This window comes from Salvia splendens, chromosome 7 (genome assembly GCF_004379255.2).
Source record: "Salvia splendens isolate huo1 chromosome 7, SspV2, whole genome shotgun sequence".
In the NCBI taxonomy this organism is placed as follows: domain Eukaryota; kingdom Viridiplantae; phylum Streptophyta; class Magnoliopsida; order Lamiales; family Lamiaceae; genus Salvia; species Salvia splendens.
The window spans coordinates 8,706,277-8,723,089 of NC_056038.1; the positions used below are offsets into that span (position 1 = coordinate 8,706,277).

Sequence of the window (16,813 nt, forward strand, 5' to 3'; positions counted from 1 at the left end):
CCAAAACGGAACCGAGGTACCGCTGGAGCTTCCTCATCTCGTAGGTCTTCACGACGCAAAAAGAAGACGCAATCGCCACCGTCTGCGGCATCATCACCGTCACCTCCGGCATCACCTAGATACGGCCGCGGACCGCAGATAGTCGATGTAGACCCAGAAACATGGAGCATCCGCGATCCTATGTTGGATTTCTTTGTCCCGGAAGATGAATATAGTAAGTTGAAATTTAAAATTGCAAGCATGTGATGTTGAGTGTGATTTAAGGATACCAAAATTGTGTGTTTTGTGAAATTGATTTGTGTGAAATTGTTTTGTTGGTTTAAATTTGGACTTTTTCTAACTCTAAACAAACCCTTACAGAGGACAAAATCGGGATGTTTTCTGTTGGTTTTCATCATCGAGGGTCACTCTTCGAACTCAATGGAAAGAAGAAGTATGTTGGGGGGCAAGTGACATTCTTTGACTTTTGCAATCTTCTCCAATTTGAGCTCTTAGATCTGTCCAGTATGGTGTTGCGGGTGGGGTATCCTAGGAAAACCGTTTGTGAGTTCTATTATGTTCATCCAAAGTACAGTCCTGACTGTACCGGCGTGGACATAGGAGGGCCATTGCTGCCCATGATTGACGATCAACATCTGGAACCTTTTCTGGAAGTCGCTGCAACTAGCACAAAGCTAGTTCACATTTATGTGGTGGAGTTAACGGAGGCGGCAGCCCTACTGAAGAAGCGAAAGGAAGAAGCGCAGGAGTTTCTAGACTTTGTCAAATCTTGTAAAAAAAGCAAGGTGGTCATTGAAGAAATAGACTCAGGAGAACCAGTTGTTGTGCCGAAGCATAAACCGAAAACGAAGAAACATCAGCCCGAGAAACAGAGGAACCCATCGGCACCACCATTATTGATGCTTGAGTGGTACCCTAGGGATGTAGAGTTTGAAGCGTATTTGACCAGCAGTTTAGAAGACAAACGTCGGGAATGGAAGATGGAAGAGGAGGCAGCACGTAAGAATCTGTTGGATGCATTTGCATCATGTAGTACAGAAGGAGCACAATACGCACCTGTTGTGGTTGATGAAGAGGTTGAGGTGGAACATAATGATGCAGTAGACGAAGTTGTTGGACAAGGAGAGGTCAATGCATGCGAATCAGTAGACGACCATTCAGAGGTTAGTACATCACTTGGGATTTTGTTTGGGATTTCAGATTTATGTTTGGTTTGCAAATGTGATAAATCTTTTTTGTCAGATTGGACAATTAAATCACTCCCACCAAGAAGTACAGCATGAAGATGAGGCACTTGAAGAACCTGCTCGCGTGGCAGAGGTTAGTGCACACCGTTGTACGACATTTGTGATTTAAGTTTGTATGTATGGTGTTCATTTGTGATTTTATGTTTCAATCAGAAGGGGCAATCAAGTCATAGCCAAGACTGTCAACATGTTCCCGCAAATGTGTACAACCCAACGCTGGATTTTTCAGAAGGACATCAATGTCAACTGCAGTCTGATGATCCCATTATCGAGGAGATTGCGGATGAAATGCTAATGTTCGGAATCGAACAGTCTGAACATTATGGACCTGAAGTACAAGCTGGACCTGAAGTGCAGGCTGGACCGGAAGTACAAGCTGGACCCGAAGTACAGTGTGGATCATTTGTAAATGCTAATGTGTCGGAGGTAGATCCTCAAGGGGAGGTATACATTCCATCGTTTAAGTTCGTTCCGGATGGCTGCCATCTCCATAACGAGGGAGTCCCGACTGATGATGAAGATGAGGAGATGGACCATTTTATCTCGTTGGCACACATGTGCCGAGATGAGCAGTTGTTTACTTCATATTACGAATCCATTTTCCAGCAACAACCTGTGAATCAGGACCCCGACAATGTAGACCAGCTAGGTGTCGGCGAAGCCCAGCCGGGGACGGGGGGGTCAGGTGACGGCGTAGCGGCTACAAGGGAGTCAGGGGGGTCAGGGGGGTCACAGGATAAACGGCGGAGGAGGTATTCGCCTTATGTGGAAAAGCCGAACAGGACAGATAACCCACTCTTCGAGGAAGAATTGGTGGACGAGCTACAAGATAAGGACGACCTTGACGATTTGGAGATTTTGAAGAAGAGTGGGTTAAAGTTTACCCCGTTCAAGCTCATGCCTGATGTGCTACCGTTGTGGAACCCTGGTGATGTGTTTAAGAATCGAGATTTTTTCTATGACGTGTTGAGGCAGTATGCAATAATGACCAGAAGGCGGGTTTTAGTGAGGAGAAATGACGGCGACAAACTTCGTGTGATTTGTAAAGGGCAAGGCTGTGAGTGGTATGTGTACTTAAGGAAGCTCGAAACACACAACGGTCAGGATTATGTGGTGATGAATATGCACCGCGATCACACGCACACATGCTCTCAAGTTTTGGATTCGAAGTGGCTGACGGAAAAGTGGTTAGGTGAGCGTTACATAGAGAAGATCAAAGCCAACCCTCACATACCACTGGCAGCTATTAGGCAGTGTGTCGATGAAGATTTTGGGCTGAAGATAGGCAGGATGAAGGCATATCGGGCTAGAGAGCACGCACTGGACGGCATATTCGGATCTGCAGCAACCCAATATAGGCTCTTGTTCACCTACAAAGCCGAATTGGAGCGGACGCACCCTGATTCCAGCATACATATACATTATGAGAATACGAGAGATTCTGGTGCCGTGGGTCCGAGATTCCTCCGGTTCTACTGCTGTCTAGGACCATTGAAGAAATGATGGATGCAGTTTTGTCGGCCAACTATCTTTTTGGACGCGTGTTTCTTGCGAGGAATGTATAAAGGACAACTCATTTCAGCAATGAGAATTGATCCCAATAATGGCTGGTGGCCGATTGCTTGGGCTGTGACTGAGGCCGAGAGTTATGCCCAGTGGAAGTGGTTCTTAGAGTACTTGGCTGATGACCTTAACTTGCATGCAAATGGACCACGATACGTGTTTATGTCTGACCAACAAAAGGTATGGCTTCCGTGATTTCAGTATTACTTAATGTACTCAGTATGTGATTTATTATCATCTGTGTTTTGATCAATACATTACGTACTGGAATTGTGATTTTGTGATACTTATTGTTTTGTTGTGTTACACCAGGGCCTTGCAAAGTTGATAGTTGATGAATTTCCACAGAGCGAGCATCGCTTCTGTGTGCAACACATATACAACAATTTCAAGAAGAGATTTGTTGGTGAAAATTTCAAAGAACGGTTGTGGGAGATTGCCTCGAGTACCACACTCGAACAATTCATTTGTAAGATGGATGCTCTCAAGACCGAGTATCCACAAGCACATCAGTGGCTTTCTGGAGTTGCTCCCAAAGAAAAGTGGGTGAAGGCATTTTTCTCTCCACATACTTGTTGTGATGTGCTCCTGAACAACATTTGTGAGACGTTCAATTCGAAAATTGCATTGGCACGAGAGAAAGCAATGATCAGCATGTTGGAGGACATTCGAACAAGTCAAATGGAAAGGATTCAGATCAGAGGCCAGTGGATCAAAAGCTACGATCAAGCAGTCCCTCCTGTTATCAAGGAGCTTTTGGATAAGTGGTACGCGCTGGCTTCATCATAGAGGGCTACATGGAATGGACAGTGTTCGTGCCAAGTATCAGGGCCGGCTGGCCAATATGTTGTCAACATGCGCGATTTTACATGTTCATGCAGATTGTGGCAGATAACCGGAATCCCGTGCACTCATGCTATCGCCATAATCAACAAGAATGGTGATGATGTCGCGCGGCACGTCTCCCGCTATTATTTGAAGACAACAATGGTCATGCTGTACGAGAATGTCCTTTACCCAATCAATGTGGTAGACAATTGGCCCAAGCATACTTCTGATGGTGTGTTGGAGCTGGCGCCCCCAAGGTCAAAGAGACAGCGTGGTAGGCCGAAGAAATTGAGGCGTGAGGAGCCACAGGTTCGTCTTCATGCTGACGGAAGTGAGTCATTGCGCCGAACATTCGTGATGAAATGTCGCCGGTGCGGTCAAGAAGGTCATAATAGGAGGACATGCAGCAATGATCATCGGACAGATGCTCGTTCTCAGGTTGGGGAGAATTCGCAGCACAACGGGGCACGTGAGACTGAAGAGAATACTTTGCCTAAATCATCAAACAATCGCCGACGCCATGAGGTACTATTCAATGAGCATCTGTACCTATATTTTCATATATACTTAATATACTATTAATTGTTGCAGCCTAATGTTTCGGACCGGGGACCTAGCACGCGAACGAGGACTCGAACCAGGACTCAGCATCAGAGATGTGGCCGGCGCGGTGATCAAGATTGACTGGCCTTGTGTTTGTTTGGTCAATATTTTGGTTTATATTTTGTGGAAAACATGATATGATATGTACGTTATACGTTATCGGACCAACGGTTATGTTTACAGAGGCAACTTCACAAAAACCAAAGGAATGAAACGAGGGAGCGATGAATTGTAAGGAAGAGGAACGAGGGAAAATGAATTGTAACGAAGTGGGACGAGGGAAAGATGAAATGTAAGGAAGTGGAATGAGGGAAATAATGAAATCATTTAGAGAAGGAAAGGTCAAAGAACATGGAAAATAGAGAATTGATGTTTGACGAGACAGCTCTGAGAAATCAGTCAAGATGTGCAGATAGAGTCAGAAGCTATGCAGCCAAATGGACTATAATACCCTTCAGCCCATTTGGGCATTTTCGTCCGAAAATTGGCAAAATATGCACTGTTTGTGATTATATATTTTGTTAGATACCTGTGTAGTGATTTTTAAATGTTAGGGGTGTCTGCTGTTACAAGGCGAAAAGTTAGGGGTCTTTTATGTAGTTCACTCTAAGAATTAAAGTTAAAATAGTATTAGTGGGTATTATTAGTGTTTAGTGGTGGGTCCTAGAGGTATAAATTGGAGAGAACTTTCCAAAAATGAATATAGACTATTTTTATAGGATGGAGTGAGTACTAAAATATTTTTATATTTTTGCATGATTCTATAATAATTTAAAGAGTATTTGATATTAAAGTTTCCTGCATAAGCTCAAATTATTCCCAAGAGCTTTCACAAATCACAATTTAAATCTACTATGCTGTAATCGAATAAAAAAACATTGAATAAAATTGAGCCCAGAAACTCATCAAAAACTTAAATTGACTTAATGCTAACAAACTGACATAAATTAATAGTATGTTTTTAAAGGACCTGTACAGGTTAAGAATCTTTGAATCTTGAATATTTTAGTACTTTTCTTATTTTGAGGATTGACGTTACTTTCCCTTTGATGTTAAAAATAAACAAATAATTATCAGTTGAGTAGAAAGTTTCTTGCATTTTGATGGAAACACAAATGGAATCATTGTATAAAAAAAGTAGCTACAATTTCATGTCTAGACATAGCAACTGCATATAACTGAATCGCAAATTCTAACAGATCAAAAATCCTCCAACAAGTAACAAAAATGATCTTCCATAAACCAGTTAGTTTAAACTTTAATGGCATACTTTCTCAGGGGGAAATACATCTCTTTCTTTTTCTGTTTTTCTGTCTTCAACAATGCCTACAAAAGAGAACAAAGCAACGCAGCCATGAGTGAGTAAAGGATTGGGCAAAGAATCTTACCAACTAGAAAACATAAAAACGTATAATCAAAGACGCCAAGAGTTGACAAAGAGTTATCAAAGGCGTTCCGCAACATGTTGCGGCTTACAATATACTCCATCCGTCCCCATCCCACTGATGATGACCCACTTTTCTTTTTGGTTTGTCCCAACCAAGATGACTCATTACTAAAATTGGAAATAACTTTATCTCTACTTTATTCCCTCTCTCTTGCTTTCCTCTCTCCACTTAACATACAAAATAAAGGTCCAAGGAAGGGGTCATTTTCTTTGGGATGGAGGGAGTACAACTAATATTGCAACTTACACTATGCAAATAACATTAAGAAATTTAGACAGTAGCAGTCACAGTAGGAAGCACCAACAAAGACAAATGCATTTCGATACCAATAAAAAAAATTAAATCAGACCTATTTACATTTTAGAGACTGTACAGTTTGCAAGATTATATCTCATGATTAAATATGCACGTACTATATTATGTTTGGTTCATGAGATTGAATCTCATAACTTAATCCTAAATAGATAATCATGTGTTGATTAGTCAAGCATAAACAAAAGGCTTTTCTAGCACTACTTCAATGGGGTTAACCTAGATGGTTGTCAAGCTATAAGAGGTAAACACAACGAAAAAAGAATTCTCAATATGTAGGCCAAAATACCACACAGAATGAAAATAATATGGAGTATGATCAACAATTCCTGGATTTTCTCATTATACAGTAATAAGCCATAGTAGCTATAAATTGAAGTGATAGTACCATAGCAAATGAATTCTTGTGGATCATATCAAACATTATAAGCCAATACATACAGAATAAAACCCAGTAGAGTTACATCAAACTAAACCTAAACAAGATAATGTCACTGTTTGATCGAAACGATTGCAAGGGTAATAATCCAATTTGTAACTAGTAAACTAAATATATACTACAATTCACATTACTGAAGAAAGATGAAATCCAAGTAAGCTTATAGCCATGCTTGCATATTCTAAAATCCAAGTAAGCTTATTCGAGTTGATAAATATATATTGCTAAAGAAAAACGTATAAACAGATACAAAGTCAACCAGTAACTCCAGATAAAGACCAACAATTCAACTATTTTAATTTGGCAAAATTTTCACGGAATTAAAACGGTAAAGGTTGCAAAAGGGATATACCTGGTGTTTGGTTAAACGGCGACGGATGGCGCGAGTCTTCTTAGGGCGGAGATCGAGAGGCAGATACTTCTTGTTCTTGTAGGCTTCCCTGAGAGCGGATTTCTGCTTCTGCGAAATGACGGTGAGTACCTGTGCAATCGACAGCCTCACAAGCTTGATCTTCGACAGCTTGTTGGGGGCACCGCCAGTCACCTTCGCCACCCGTAGCAGGGCCAGCTCCGCCTTCAAATCCTTTAGCTGCGCCAGCAGATCTACCTTGTTCTTCTCCCTCAACTCGTGCACCTTAATTTTCGCTGCATTCAACCGAATAGACAATGTAAATGTATGAATTCACAGAATATTGGTTGAAAAAACATGATTTGCTGCCAAAATTGATGAGTCGCATACCCATTTCGCCTTCGTTTCTCGATGGATTGGGGGTGGCGGGCGAGGAGAAAACTGCCAAATTGAAAAAAACCCTAGTGTATATATCTAGGGTTTTGGGCTTAGGGTTATTTTGAATTTGTAGTAATTGGGCTTAGGGTTATTTTTAGGTAGGAATTGGGCTTGCATATTGCTAACTACTGATAATCTTAATTTAAACTAGACATACAAATATTTGAATTTCAGAAAAAAGCCCAGACAGAGCTATATAAAAGGGTTATTTACCTATAAATACACGAACTTTCAACATTTTCTGTTTTTTCCCTAAACTATATTATTTCAATACAAATACATAGACATAAACTTTTCTGATTTTTCCCCTAAATTAAAAATCAAAGCTGATGTGGCATATTAAAACTTATGTGGCATATTACAAACTATATTATTTTTATTTTATTAATAAAAAATTGAAATTAAACTTCCACATCATCATTCTGCCATCTCATTTATCTCTCTCACATTGTTCTTCGCGAATTTCATTTCAAATTTCAATAAATGAAAATGATTTTATAGCAATTTCAGTTGAAGAGAAAGAATATATCTATCACAATTTCTGAGCTTGTTTGTGAGGGTTTGGGAAGCAAGAAAGGTTGGAGTTCAAGAAAATGATGGAGGGTCTCGGTGCCATTGTGCAAGGAGCATCTGGAGTAGCTTTTTATTCTTATTTTGGTTTTCATTTTAAATCCGTTTGAGTAAATGAAGGATTTGGATATGGTAAATGTTTGAGAAAAGAAAATGGCGAGAAAGATGACAGAAGATTAGGAGAGAAGAATATGGGAGAGAGGATGTGAATCATGTGATGATATGGAATTTTAATTTCAATTTTTTCAATTGATAAAATAAAAACAATATAGTTTCAACTGCCACATCTATCCTAATCTAAAGTGCAAGTTTGATGAAAAGTCCTTAATGCCCTTTTTGGAAGAAAAAAATGGAAAGATGAGGTGTCTTCTATTCAACAATAATTTTTTAAGGCAAAAACAATTAGACAAATAATAACCCAATAAAATGCTAACTTCTTGAATAAGTTTTAAAACACATTTAAATAGTGCACTACCATTAATTTTTTTATAATTAAGTTATTAAATTTATATATTAATTAGACTTATATTTGAGTTAAATTGGAATTGTGTTAGAGAGTTTAGTTTGCCTTCCATTTATTTAGGTTAAAATTGAGATTTAATCATTTATTGCAATACTTTTTCTCCGAATTAATTCACAAGCTAAACGACAATACATATATGTAATGCTTACAATTTTCATCCTATATTTACTCAATTAAAGTTTTTAGGTCTTATATTTTAATTCGCCTCTAATTAAACAATACTACTAAGTTTATAGATTAAACTAAGGAATAAGATGACATTATATATATATATAAAATTAAATCTAACTTATAAAGTTTGTATAACTTCTTAATATAAAGAGTAGTGTAAATTCTCACATTATTCAAAACAAACAAGATGCATAAAATATTATCGTTATTTTAAGTGATAGTAGTAATTTACTTTTTATACGTATATGTGGCAGGAAGTAAGAAATTTATTCTTTCCAATATAAAAAATTCATTTAGTCTTTGGCAATGTATATCAAGTTATGCTATGGTCTGAAATTAAAAGAAAGAAATAAACAGTCAACTAAAATGTGATTATTGAATAATACAAATTTTCTAACTTGACTTCTCAAAGAAGTTTTAAATTTATATGATTTAAATTATTCATATATTTAATGTGGATATGTTTAATATTCCATATATTTTTTTAAATTAATTTTTTTATAAATTAAGCTATTAAATTTATATATTAATTTGCCTTTTTATTTGGATTAATGACTTGCATAGCACTTTCAATAAACATCCTTACTCACACATATTTTCTTTATTTGTATATCTTATTCTAATTAATACATACTCTTAGATCATTAGTCACACATCTTATTTTTGTCATTAATTTTATTGTTTTAACTTCACTTAGATTATAAATTAAAATTGCATAAATGTTTCATTCACTAGGGAGTAGTAAATTCTTCATTTTGAGTGAGACAAGATAAGTACATTTCTGTTTTTTTAAATCTCCATATTGCTTTCAATTCTTATTTTCTATATATTTATTATATTTTATATTAATTATTTGAAACTCTTATGTCCCGTGCATAGCTCGGGTGTTAATACTAGTAAGTTTTAATATGCCACTTCAGCTTTGATTTTTAATTTAGGGAAAAAAATCTGAAAAGCTTAAAGTTCATGTATTTATATTCAAAAAATAAAATTTAGGAAAAAAACCGAAAATGTTGAAAGTTCGTATATTTACATGCAAATAACCCTATACAAAATTTCAATTCTGTTTAGAAATTTAAGAGAATTTGCTTTTTCCCTATTTTTTTTAAAGAGTATGTATTCAGATAAATTTATACAATCACATCTAAGCTTGGGCCTAGTCAATTGTTTAATCATGAACATATCTTTTATTTTTTAGATATTAGAGCATCCACAATGGCGCCTAGCGCACCGCCTAGCCGAGCCCCGGCGCTAGGCGGTGCGCTCGGCGAACCATTGCAACCGCCTAGCGGTTTTCTGAAAAAAGAATCGCCTAGCGCTAGACGATATACGGGCGCTGGGCGATCCGCTCGGCGCCATTGCAGGGTCCGGATCGCCGAGTGCATCGCCCAGCGGATTTTTTTTTAATTTTCGAAACACTATATATACGCGCTTTGCACGTCATTTTCATTCGCACCACTTGTACTTTTTAATTAATGTACTTTTTTTAATTAATGTACTTTTTGATTTTATTGTACTTTTTTTAATTAATGTACTTTTTTAAATTTTAATAGTATTATTAAATTTTCCCGTATCTGTGTCGTAAATTTAATTTCGTATGTTGTGTGATTGTTAATTATTTGTTTTATATAATTTTGAGTGATGTGGCTAGGCTGTGGCTGGGCTATGGCTTATCTATTTGCTTATCTTGATGATGTGACAGGAGGATTTTTAGGGCTGATGATGTGGCAGGAGGAGTTTGTGGCTAAGCTATAGCTGGGCTATTCCTATTGTGGATGCTCTCAGTAGAACGAGTTTACTACTATAATTTAAAAGGATTGGATTTCGAAAAGTCTAGCTCACTAAAACAACAACTACTTTTGAAATATAGAGAGTGCGAGGTGAACCACCAATGCATAAAATGGTAGATCAAGATAGGTTCGCGAACTTGTTATCAAAATTATTTTAAAATATGTTATGTGTGTAATATTATATATAGTCTTTTTTTTTCACAAAAGATGTTATATTTGATTTTCTAAATATTAAGTATCATCAATATATTCACATTTTTTCTCTATTTGATACTACTACATTAAATAACATTTTCTGAAATATAGTGCCATTTTCACATCTAATTTAATTTGGGATGGATGATTATTTAGTTGCAATTCATTATTGGTGAAATTGTTATTTTCCTTTTCCGATGGAATCAAAATTCATAACAATCAAAGATGTGATACACATACACATGAGCAAAGTCAGATGGCATTTGTGCTTGTGTGTGAGTGTGTGTGGAGGCAAAGTAATCATATCATAATCCTCCAGTGATAGGATAAAGAAGAAAAGAAAGATCAGAAACAAAGTATGAGTCTTGAAATATAGTATGAAAGGAGATCACTAAGCTTTTTCACTAACCTCAACCCCACACCTTTAATCGCGTGATTAAATATATACTTTGGTTGAGACAGACACAACCTTACTTCTTTGCATTGGCCTTAATTTAATTGATAAAGTTTAAATTATGGTTTCCATTAAACAAACTGTTATACTCCAGCTTTATCTTTTGAGACAACAAAATTTATTAGTTTTGAAGGTGTAAAACTGAATAAATCAATTAATTAATGCATTCCTTTCTCATGTTGCAAATATGCATTATATAAAAACTGATATTGGAGTGTTATATACATGTAATTATATGCATACATATATAAAAAGTATTCTATACCCACTGTATCTCTATGAATAAATGTCCTATTTTGACTCGGTATCGATTTTAAGAAATGTAACGGAAAGTGAATAAATAAAATATCATTATAATGCGGGTACTATTATTATATGATAAAATGTGTGTAGAATGAGTTAGTGTAATGTGATTAAAAAAAATAATAACAATATAATACGATGTTTGATAGTGGACATCCTATAATAATAAAATGTGTGCAAAATGAGTTAGTGTAATGTGATTAAAAAAATAATAACAATAAAATACGATGTTTAATAGTGGACATCTTAAAATGACAATATGTGATATTTAATGATGGGAAATATATAAAATTATGGGACCCGCGTGCTATTGTAAAATACAGTATGAGATTTGATATATGGATCTAAATAACAACTATAGGTTAGCCTTGTTATAAAAAAATTATACTCCTTGTCAACATCAATACAATTTGATACTATGAAGAATCCAACATTTTTCAGGTGTGTAATGAAATAATTCAATGGGCTTTTTTATACCAAAAGTTCTTGATTAATGGATCTACAAACTATAGAAGACCCTAATGAAATTGTTAGAATCTATGTGAAATTGAAGAAGAACAAGTTGAGAAACAAGAAAACTCTTATTGATTTTCTGCAGAATCGAGAGGATACATTTTGAGCTACAAAACTGAATCAACAACTCTGAACAAACTTTATACATTCACTTCTAAAACACAACGGTCAGAAATAAATGAAATCAATGGCCTAGATTAAAGATCCTAAACTAATCTAATATGACTGCTGATGAACACTCTTCACTAATGAGCTTGATTTAGCTCCAACAAAGCTGATCCATCAAATCCCACATAAACAATTAGCATAACACTTGATCGATCGTCTCTCTTTACGAACCTCATCTTAAATTTAATTGCCAGAATATTTATATTCTTATGTGACCTATGTATCTATTGGTTTAAAATTAAAGTTCAAGCTCATAATTTTAAAAGCTAAAAGGGATTCTAATATTAAAGACGACACCGTAATGGATCGGTTTCGATTAAAGAATTAGAATCGGGTGTATTGATAACCCTCCTCTCTTACTTTAATTATGATAATATATATATATATACATTAGTGTAAGTTATATGTATATTCTATATGTATACGAAAGGATAGAGTATACATTTAAATTGATTATACATGTAAATATATATGTGTGTGCTTACGTGCATGAAAAGAAAATGCATTAGGATTAGCATTTAATGTGATGGTTATGCATTAGGATTAGCATTTAATGTGATGGTTACTTAAATATTAAAGTAACAGTTATATTTGTATACGCACACATTAAAGAAATGATTGTACATATAAATAACTGTAAGTGTGGTGAATATATGATATGGAGTATTTTATAAGCGGTTGGCTTTAAAGAGAATGCAGTTCTCGATTTTAAGCAATCAGCGTATTTCATATGTAAATGAACCGTCGTGACTTTTGGTTCATAGCGTTTAAATGTGTATAAATATGTGCATATGGTACCGGCAAATACACACTGAAAATATACAAGATACTCCCATAAAAGATAGTCACGGCTATTATATATTCAACATTTATATATATATAGTTTTAGATTCTTTGTCCATTAAAAGAATCATTAAAAGCTTGAGGTCAAAGAGGGGATAAAATCAATGGGAGAATCCAGTTAAAGAAGATAAACATCAAAAGGTGGATTTCAATCTCTACATTAAATGAAGAAAGTATGGATGGAGGTTGGTGATTTTATCCCCACTTATAGTATAAATGTTATGATTGAATTAATCCAAATCTAGACATAGATTTCATTATCAAAACCATTAAAGTATTGAGATATGACTTTCATTAATTTGTTACTATATCGTGAACTTATAATGGGATCAAAGCAAGCAAAACGATTATATTTATTTTTCTTTGGATATGAATAAATGGTTAGTGGTAATTCAGACACGTTAAAAGTGAGAAATGATTCAGTTTTCACGATTTCTCTTTTCTCTAATAAAAAACTTAAAAACCGTAACACTTTATTCAAGGTGCAATTCAAATTAATGATAGTTGCATTGCCAATATCAATATATATCAACATGATTGAATGTGGAAAAAATGAGCTACGCCAATTACGAGCAAACTCATAGACAATTATATTATTAAAATGCTAGTATGTTGTTTATACAAAAGTATATAAGCCATTGCGAGTAAAGAATTCATTTTTATAATTTATATTACTGTCATAATTAGATGAAACTATTTACTTTTTAAGTGTGATTGTGAGCAAATCACGGAACCACTTCCCAAAAGAAAGCTCCAATTTTTCAGGCAATATGGAAAGACTATTACTTTCTAGTTTTTCTTTCTTTCTCCTCTTAAAAATGTTTTAATTGCCACAAACTAGTAGTACTATTTTTTTTTGGTGATTGATATAACTGATTTTCATACTTCAGGTTTAAACAAAAAAATTGACAATGTTCTCTTATATTACAAATAAAGATTAACTGATTCGGGTAACTATATAAATATATAATTTAATTTGTAGAAAAAATATGATTATAGATAAATTTCTACATATGATGATCAGCAAGTCAAGTCACATACAGCCAAAAGGATATTATATCATACTTTATCATATTATATGCATGGTCGGTTCGATATATATAAAGATCAAGGGTAGTGATAAATCTAGCCGTAAATAAAATAGGATAAGGTAATTTTCCTATTGAGCTAAACAAGATCTAGCCGTAAATGAAATCGGACAAGTTAATTTTCATATATGAGCTAAACAAAATATACCGCAAGCTAGGCAAGTAAGAGATGTATCTCAATTGCCCGCACGGGCCAGCTCAGTTGGCTCCAGGGGTAGAGATCTGTAACAATGAGCGGGTGTTCGAATCCCACTACCACCATTAGGAGGCTGCCATCTCTCGGGCACAAGCGTGAGGCCTCTGTGGAGGTGGGTCTCCGGTGGGTTGAACTCTCCCCTCTAGTGGGCTGCTGAGTACCGTGATTTACCTCCCCTCACTGATGTCGGGCCGGGGGTGGGGGGCGCCTGGGGTTGGCGATACAACCTTTTTGTAACAAAGAGATGGATCTCAACTACACATAAATCTAAATAGTACTATTCCGTCTAAAAATTAATAACAAGGAATTGCAATATTCATTAATTGTTGTCAGGTCCCATGTTCAATGGCTCTTTCAGCAACAATAAGGGAATATTTGTTTGCATTCGCTCAATTTTTTATAATTAAATAAATTCTCCTTCATTAAGTAATTAATTAAAACCATTAGTATATAATTATATTTGTATTTATACCACATGAAAAGGCTAATAAACTATACGAGAAAAACATCATGTGGATCACGGGTATTTGTCGATCACGTCTACTGATCAGAAACAGATCGCGGTTTGCTTTAACCTAATACTATGTGTTAATTCTAATACTACTACTAAAATAATTAATAAATTAAACCATACAAGGTTACCTTGATTTGTACCCCACATGTATAATATCACATGGTGCTGCAGTATAAATTAGGAGTACTAATTTGTTTTACTTGACTAATTCATGATTTCTGTTATGTTAATTTGTCTTAAGTTCTAGGCATATAGTATATCTTTCCGGATCGTTGGTGAATTGTGATATTACCAATTTTAGTGGTATGGACCATCTATGCATATACTATATCATCAATAATTCAATATCTATTCTATACATCTGCAGAGTCCAAAATATTATTCAACTTTTATTTTGACCATTGTATCTTAATTTAAGTTTAATTTTATTTATACGGAGTAGTAATATTTTCTTAGACCACAATATCAAAATCCCGGTTCCGCAAATCAATGTATATGATGGTGTTATAGTTGTAACTAAGCAGTAACCATAACCTAGACAAATTGATCGCATGTATAGGTGCATTACTTTGAACTTTGACTTTTAATTGGACCCTTAATGCACAATTAGAGTGAAATTTGATTTTTAATTAGACCCTTAATGTACAATTAAGAGTAAATATGATTCATTGAAACATAAAACGGACAGCTAATATGTAATTAAATTACCATCATCATAATTGTATAAAATGAGTAATATTTCCGTTGAATATGTCTTTTTAAGGCATCTTAAAATTATTCACGACTAACCCTCGTTCCAACAGTTAGCGCACTAAGCTGTAAGGGACTGGCCAAATGGTTTGCTTCATTCATAAGCCAGGATTAAAACATCTGACCTCATACTTAAGGGACAAGGTATTGACTTAAGGGACGAGGTGTTGGACCACCATGCCAACTATGTTGATTTTCCTATTATATCATTTTAATGAATTCTTGTTGACCTTTTTACCTTGACAACACTCGATGAATATAATTAAATTCACAGGACAATTAATTTGCACACAGTACTACTTTATAAATGAATTTAAATATTCTCTTGCATGTTCGGTCGAATTATTTATGAGACCTTAAATTAAATAGTAGTAGTAATTTCATAAGTAGAATGTGAATCTAAACAAACATGCAAAAGTCGATTATTCACCAATATTTACCTAAGGAAGGACAAAAAAGGCTACTTTCGGCTGTCTACGGCTCCTAATTAACTCTATCTTAGGCCCTCATATTTAATAACGGTATATAGTAATCATGCGTCAATAATAAGAGGAAGGCGTTCGGACACACACTTTCACAATATTTCTCCTCTACTTTTTTCCGCTAATAGTGCTCGTAATCATCACATATACACTCACAAAGAACAAATTAAAAGTCTATTTTAACCAACTTGTCTCACCCACCCAAAGACCAGAAGAAATTCATTGAAAAATCGACCACTTTATCTAAAGTCACTCGTAATTTATTCATTCCCTCCCTCGCTACTTAAAATAACATTTTTTTATTAATCCATTTTCCTCTCACAATTTTTTAGCAGGACTTTCGCTCCCACATGTTTTAGACACAATTTATAAGTATGATATTTAACGATTTAAGTAGAGAGCAATAAATAATTTATAAGTATGATATTTAACGATTTAAGTAGAGAGCAATAAATAAAAAAATGAGCAAAAAATAAAAGATGTTTCATATGGCCTAATTTAATTGAGTCATATTTTTTTAATTTTTTTAACTAAATTGAGTCATTTCACTTTTAGCAAAAATAAAATATCTAATCATTTTATTCTCTCTTATCTTTTCTTTATTCTCTCTTATCTTCTCTACTTTATTCTTTCTTATCTTTTCTACTTTATTCTTTCTCCAATTTTATTATAACTTTATTCATTTTATTTAACACAATTTCTTAATTTATGTGTTTAAAAGAAAAGACTCAACTATCCCAACTAAATTAGGACGAAGGGAGTATATTATTTTATATCATATAGAAAAATGTAAAGAAAGTTGGTGAAAAAAATACTAGAATGTGAGTCCCACTTTTATATACAATATGAGTTTTATAATAGAATGCAAGCGAAATGAAGTTAATAAAAATATGAGGCCTATTATTATTTATAAAACAATTTAAGTGGAACTCCTATTGTGGGACAGACTAAAATTAATAAGTAATACAACTAAAATAATTTGGAACGAATGAATCACAATATATTGCTTTCCCTAACCGTCAAATA

At 34.7% G+C, this 16,813-nt stretch overlaps 2 protein-coding genes across 2 annotated transcripts; one reads left to right on the forward strand and one right to left on the reverse strand.

Annotated features, from left to right (window-relative positions):
- The first annotated feature begins 2,831 nt into the window (after positions 1-2,831).
- Positions 2,832-4,322, forward strand: LOC121810356. The gene is made up of 4 exons (XM_042211148.1): positions 2,832-2,990; positions 3,123-3,574; positions 3,692-4,163; positions 4,230-4,322. Exons 1-4 carry the CDS (start codon positions 2,832-2,834, stop codon positions 4,320-4,322), a joined length of 1,176 nt encoding a protein of 391 aa, XP_042067082.1.
- Positions 4,323-5,318: 996 nt separating this feature from the next.
- On the reverse strand, positions 5,319-7,269 carry LOC121742485 (60S ribosomal protein L35-like). The gene is made up of 3 exons (XM_042135625.1): positions 7,180-7,269; positions 6,793-7,085; positions 5,319-5,567 (listed from the first exon to the last, which is right to left on the reverse strand). The coding sequence occupies exons 1-3, from the start codon at positions 7,181-7,183 to the stop codon at positions 5,493-5,495; spliced, it is 372 nt and encodes a 123-aa protein (XP_041991559.1). The 5' UTR covers positions 7,184-7,269; the 3' UTR covers positions 5,319-5,492.
- Positions 7,270-16,813: the final 9,544 nt, after the last annotated feature.